Here is a 6,960-nt window from a genome sequence, read left to right as displayed (position 1 = left end):
AGCATCACAGTAACTACAGATTGGAAAAGGCCTGATAACTAGTCAACCAAATTGGAACTACTTTTGAATGTTCTTTCATTAATTGTACCTTTAATGTTTCCCACCTTTTTATACCCATCTTTATTGGGGTCCTTTCCATAAAAATCAATTTTGGACTAGAACTGATTATCAATGTTTTCAGAGAATAATTCAGAACAATGACTGCAGATGCAAAACTTTAGACCAGCCACAGTTAAAACTCAAAGCTTCTAACCAACAAGAAAATAGTTATTTGTATTACACATAACCTTATATGAAAACAACCAAAATCATGACTGACAGCGTCACATTGGGACTGTCAGGCTCCTATAAATTTTATATACTCTTTAGAATATTCACACTGATCACATTCCCATATAAATATAAGATTGAAGATTATCAAAATTTAAAATGATAATATATTACATTTTTATAAATGTATATAATTTTAAAACCTTTTTATCAATATACTCATAAATGTAACTGAAAGAAGATTTAGTATCATTTATCATTTGATGACGCTACCCAGACAATTGTACCAAATGTAAGTATTTAACCCAAAAAGACTTTATGTAGGATTTTGATTCTGTGGAAACCTGCAAAAGATGTCAAAAGGTTCAAAACAATCAAAACAGAATCACAGGTCATTTTAAAACAATATTCCTTTAACCAGAGCAATTATCAGAAGGCCTCATAGGCAATTCAGGAAGTTACATCGCTGTCAAAACCATAACCCTTTTAAAGCTCAGTTGTCTTAAATAATCAAAACATAATAAAGATAATACAGAAATTATCTTGATAAAATATAAAATCTTTGTTTTTAAGACAGTTACTAAAAGGTACAGAAAAGCCTGCAGTGCGGTTGTGCCTTTTTGCGGGAAGCCCATGCAGAGAACCTGGAGTCAGACCCGATGAGACGGGAACCTGGAGCGTGTCCAGGGCCGTGGGTGCGCACGTGATGACAGACGACGGCAAACAGGGAACGTAGCCTCGAGCCGGGGAATACGTGGCTCTTGGTAACAGCATGAGAAGTTTCCTGATTACGCTGAACAGTTCAGACATAGCGAGAAAAGCCAGGTATATAGATTCAAGCTGCACTTGAGGAAAACGTTGCTTTTGCCCGCCCTCAGGACACACGTTTCAGCGTCAAGTTACAACAGCAGAGTTAAAACCGGCGGAAAAGGTTGCAGGACTTGACCAAACGTTTGAAGGAGAAAGTCCTTCTCCCAGGCCCTTCTCAAGGGGAGATGGAGCTGAGGCAGCATGTCTCCTGCAAAGCGCACGTCGCAAGGGACAGTGGAAGCTGACCTTCTGAGATGTGGATCTGGGCAGTTTCAAAAAGAGATGACTTCAGAGTTAAAAATCAAAACCTCTTGCAGTTTCCTTAAGAGCAAACCAGTACTCTAAGGAAACTGTGGTGATAGGGACCGATCTTTAGTTTTGTATTAATGTATATTTAATATCAAACCTCAATCTTTAGAAAGACATATAATTATTTACTTTTAATCACAGCTGACTTATACACAGAATTCTTTTCATAAACCTTATCACAGTTTTTACGGACCATTCTGACTTGCTTGTACTTCCTGCCTTCCCTACACTCCTTTTTAAAATAGCCGGTCATCTTACCTCAGCATAAAGAGAGACGGAGAACTCAGACAAGTCCCCACACTAACTCTATCACTGCAGGCTGCCATTTGAGCTCCGAATTTTTCTTGATATAATTTCCTCATTGGTTTAAAATAAGCAAAAGAATGGGCCAGCAACAGCCTTAGAAAGCTTAGCATGCTTTAAGGAGACCCAGGAGGACCTTGCAGAGGTCCAGGAAAGACCCCAGGGACCCAGGAGAGCTCCAGGAGAGAACCCAGGAGGTCCCAGGAGAGACCCCACCACGTGCAACTGTGCAGGGGCCAGGGAGGCCCCAAGGGCCTGTGCTGGGGCCCAAGTGCCGGGTCCCTGTGGTGTCCCAGGCAGCCCTGGGCAGTCCACTCAGAGTCCCTCCATGGGCACCATGATTGCCAATTGAGGAAGAAGAATCAAACTTTTCAAGAGTTCACTTTACGTGGAAGTTCACGAGGACCATGCACTGAGGCATCACCGGGAGCTGTCTGTCCGTTGCCCACACCGTTTCCATTCACGGTTCCCAAACAGGCGTCGGGGGCTCTGCACGTGCAGCATCACATCGAGGTTTGGGAGCAAGAGCTTGCCTGGCTGTGGATGACAGAGGTGTAATCACAGCAGACATCGTGTGCAGGAAAAGGCATAGACACACGTCACCGATCTAAACAATGTGGCTCCAGGCGGGGACGGGGCCCATGTGCTCTGTGCTGTTTTGTCTCCAGGCATCGTTCTGGAGACCCGCGCGTCCTCAGGGCTCAAGCAGAGGGACGGGGCCCACGTGCTCTGTGCTGTTTTGTCTCCAGGCATCGTTCTGGAGACCCGCGCGTCCTCAGGGCTCAAGCAGAAACCCGCACCCCGGCTTCTCATCTGCTACTCACCGCAGCCCCCAGGGCGTGATGAAATAAGGCACCTGCGCAGGTGCAGGGGAGACCTGCCAGCGCGCTGGGGGTTGGGGGTGCTGCTCTCGGGCGCCTGTGGCCACAGTGCCGGGTCAGGACCCTTTCTCACCCTCCTGCCCTCCTCTTGGCCTGCAGGACACAGACCAGCTGGGTGTGCTGCATCCCGTACTCCACCAGGAAGAGGGCGAAGGAGAGCACCTAGCGCCCAGGAGAAGGTGCTCAGATCTTGGTGAAGAGGAGGGAGGCGGGGTGTGGATGGGCTCGGGGGGCAGCAGGTGGGACAGAGGGTGACTGGGCTGCCCGCTTGCCACCCAAGAGCCTTCTCCACCAGGCACCGAGGTTCCTGTTTTCTTCTCGTGGGACTGGCCCTGCCTGGGAGGAGTGAGCGCACAGACAGTGCCTTTGGGTTAACGTTCACACCAGCCCTGAGCAACACCAGGTGCCGATGACCACGCCAGGTGTGAGCCATGCCTGAAACCCACTGCCCATTGCGAGAATGATGATGTGATCTTAAAAAACAATAAATTAGCAGGGGAAGATGTGTCTCTTCCACTCCACCAGCTTGAGGGTTTCTGGCCCCTTCCTGCTCTGGCCTCTTGCTCTGTGGCTTGCTGGGTGTGGGCAGAGGCCCCTCAAACACAGGGAGGCTCAGCCCTTTGTGGGCCTCGTGTGAGCTGCAGCTCCGGGAAGCACCCCACCAGTCGGGGGGCGGGAGGTGCACAGCGCAGAGCAGCTGGGTGTGCTGCATCCCGTACTCCACCAGGAGGGCAGGACAGAGCATCTGCTGTGTCGCTAGCGTCCCTGCAGGAGCCAGGAGCACAGTGGATGCGGCCTCGGCCATGACCGCAAGGGCAACAGAGACCACCGTGCTGGCACTAGGATCTGTCCCTGGAGGGAGCCACATGCTCCCAACTCACAGGAGAGGGAGTCCTTCTGGGGGTGTGGGGACTACAGGACATGCTTGTAAGACAAGTTTCACCAGAGCCCACCCAGGCTCGCTCGCTCAGACACGCATGCATGCATAGTCATATGTACACAGCACACACGTACACACATGCATAGTCCTATGTACACAGCACACACACATGCACACACATGGATGTTCATATGTACGCAGCACACACACACATGCATATTCATGTGTACACAGCACACATGCACACACATGCATAGTCATATGTACACAGCACACATTCACACAGCCGTATACACAGCACACATATGGATATTCATATGTACACAGCACATGCACACACATGCATAGTCATAGGTACACAGCACACGCACATGCATAGTCATGTACACAGCATACATATGTGCACACACCTAGTCATGTACACAGCACACATGCACACACATGTACAGTCATATTTACACAGCACACACTTGCACAGTCATGTACACATCACGCACATGTGCACACACATGCAGTTATATGTACACACATGCAGTTATATGTACACAACATGTGCACACACATGCATATTCATATGCACACAGCACACACATGCACACAGTCATGTACATAGCACACATGCACACACATGCATATTCATTTGTATGCAGCACACGTGCACAGTCATATGTACACAGCACACACATGCAGTCATGTACACAGCAGATGTGCACACATGCATAGTCATGTACACATCACTTGCGCACACATGTATATTCGTATGTACGCAGCACACACGGCCACACACATGGTCATGTGCACACATCACACATGCACACACATGCATATTCATATGTACACAGCACACACATATGCATGTGTAGTTGTGCATGCAGCACACAGGTTCACACATGCATATTTGCATGTACACAGCACAAGTGCACACATGTGCATAGTCATGCATGCATCACACATACATGCATAGTCATATGTACTCAGCACACACACACATGTGCACACACATGCTCACACCACACACACGCACAGGAGGACACAGGCAGGTGACCTGCACCATCTCTGATCCAGGTGTCTCTGAGCCGCCCAGAGGTCAGAGGCCACAGGTGCCAACGCTGTGTGCACTGTCCGGGCTGTTCCTGTGGGGACCCGTGGGGGCCGTCCCTGTGGTGCAGATGAGAGCACAGAGTCTCACAGAGTGTGAGCTCTGCCCATCACTCAGCCAGCAAGGGAGGAGCCCTTTTCAGGGAGCTGCACACCACACAGAGCTTGCTGCCTGGGTAGTTTTCTCTGGCCAAAGTGGGGCACTTTCCAGGCTGAAGAAAAAGGGGAGCCCCCGAAGCCAGTACCCACCATTGACTGAAAGACACCACAAATGATAGGTGCCTGGCAGCCCCAGAGTCACCATTTCCCAGACACTGGGTGGGTGCGGCCCTGAGGCCCCCCGCTCCCCCAACCACGAAGCAAAGCCCCACGTGGCACCTGTGCCTCCATCGTGGCCCCCTTGCAGCCTAGCCCTGTGCAGGCGGAGCAGCAGTCACACCGGCCACACCTTGGCTGTGTCCCTCCCTGGCCCCAAACACCGTGGCCATGCCGCCGGCTGCCTCTTCCATGCAGTGTCACCCCCAACCCTGCCAAGGGTTCTGTGCGTTTTCCCTGCAGGTGAGGTGGGAAAGGGCTAGTGGCAGTTCCGCGTCCTGGTTCCCTGGGGGCTGCCGGAAAGATCATGTTCCTTCCAGGCTTTTCTCTGGGTTTAGATGCCTCCACGTGAGAACAGGTATTTGTCCCATGCATACAGATGGCGCCGTTTACAGAGATGGACATAGATTGTCTTTCCAGAGTGGGGTCGCGTTGCCTGTAGCTTTTCACCTTCTTAGCTTCATTCTATCCCGAGCGGCCTCCAAGCTGTCCAGGGATCCCTGCTGGCCCTGTGCCAGGCCCTGTCCCAAGTGCTGAACAGAGCAGCCGGTGCCGCCAGTCGCCAGCATCTTGGATCCAGTTCCCTCCAGATGGCATGGACGGTTAAGTTCAGCACATCTCTACATGCAGTTTCAAAAGAGGCAACCACTTCTTCCAGTCACTGGAAACACAGCTGGAGGGCTGCAGCACGTGGCCTGGGGACGCCTGTGAGTGGCTACAGTGGGGCCTGGAAGAGGCGCAGGGTCAGTGGGGAGCGAACGCAGCCTTGGGGGAGGGCGCTGGGGCCTGGGCCAGGCTGGGCAGCCCTGCACCTTTCAGTCTTGAGGTCTGGAAACCCAGCCAGTGTCTCCCTCGAGGAGGTGGCACTGTTGGCCGGGGGTCCTCCACAAGCAAAGGCCTGCCCGGCTCCAACCTGGCCCTCAGGCACCACGTTTCCTTTCCTCCCTGGCCAACAGCACCACCTCATGGGAGCCACGGTGCTCAAGCCACCGTTTCCATGCTGGGAACCACAGCCACGGACATCCAAGCCAGGAAGACGGGGTTGCCACACCCTCCCCTGCTGAGTGTTCTCTGGAGGGGGCCGGGCTGTAACTGCCTCCGTGGGACGATCACCCACAGATGCACAACGGGCCAGTCGCTGTCGGGGCAGGTGGTCGGGGTCACCTGGGGCTGGGCCTCCCCACACCAGGACCCCACGCCTGCGAGGATGCAGACACCCCACCCCAGAGGCCTCAGCCTAGACAGCCCTGTGGGAAAACCCAAGCTCAGGCAGCCCCTGGGCTGCGAATGGTGTGGAAATCTCCCCCATGTCCTTCCCACGTGACCCCACGAAACCAGAAAGGAGCAAACCCCCTCAGCTGTGGACATCCCAGGATCCTCTGAATGCCTGGCCTTCCCAAGCCTCCCCGGCGCCAAGGATGTGATGGGGCCCAAGGACCCTGGGGGGGGAGACCCTGCCAGGACACAGGGTCTTCTCTCTGGCTCTGGCTCTGGTTCCGAAGGGCTTGGGGGGTGCAGAGTTCACCAGAGACAGCAAGGCCCCCGTGCCCTGGAGAGGGAGGGTTTCTCTCCCAAGTCTCCATCTAGCGCCGCTCGTGCTAAACCCCAGACCCAGTTGTAGGAGAAAGCTGTCCAGAGCCCTGCAGGAGAGGCAGGGGCAGCCCCGGTACACGAAGGGACAGAGGCTCCTGGGCTGCGCTGGGCTGGGCTGTCAACGAGAAGGGGTGATTGAGGATCCCTTGGAGGAGCCCTAACTGGGAACCCCTGAGATTCTCTGGGTCTGTCCTTCCATCGCTAGTGTTTAACTCTGGGACACGACGCATGGGTTGGCCCCTTCCTGGTCACATGGGGTGGGGTCCAAGGCCAGCCACAAGGCTCAGGGCTCCATGGTCCAACACTGTGTCCAGTTCTGAAAAGGGCAGCATGGAAGAAGACTCCTGGGGACAGAGGCAGGCCGCCTTGTGGACAGGCAGGACTCAGCCCTCCTGGCCCTGAACACCTAGAGGGGGAGGCTAGCGGTGGGACCCCACTCCGCAGATGGGAGTGCCGAGGTCCCTGAGGCAGGGGCAGTGACCCCACTCCACAGATGGGAGC

At 53.4% G+C, this 6,960-nt stretch overlaps 1 protein-coding gene across 1 annotated transcript in view; it reads left to right on the top strand.

The window, feature by feature from the left end:
- Positions 1 to 3,943, top strand: part of CUNH13orf46 (chromosome unknown C13orf46 homolog) — an 18,754-nt gene extending 14,811 nt beyond the window's left edge. Inside the window, exon 7 of the mRNA XM_037735003.1 lies at positions 2,673 to 3,943. Coding sequence (XP_037590931.1) covers positions 2,673 to 2,739 — 67 coding nt within the window. The 3' untranslated portion in view covers positions 2,740 to 3,943. The remainder of the gene's footprint in view (positions 1 to 2,672) is intronic.
- The last annotated feature ends 3,017 nt before the right edge of the window (positions 3,944 to 6,960 follow it).

This window comes from Cebus imitator, unplaced genomic scaffold (assembly GCF_001604975.1).
Source record: "Cebus imitator isolate Cc_AM_T3 unplaced genomic scaffold, Cebus_imitator-1.0 Scaffold703, whole genome shotgun sequence".
NCBI lineage: Eukaryota > Metazoa > Chordata > Mammalia > Primates > Cebidae > Cebus > Cebus imitator.
Note: the sequence above shows the minus strand (reverse complement) of the source record. Positions and strands in the feature narration are given on the sequence as shown.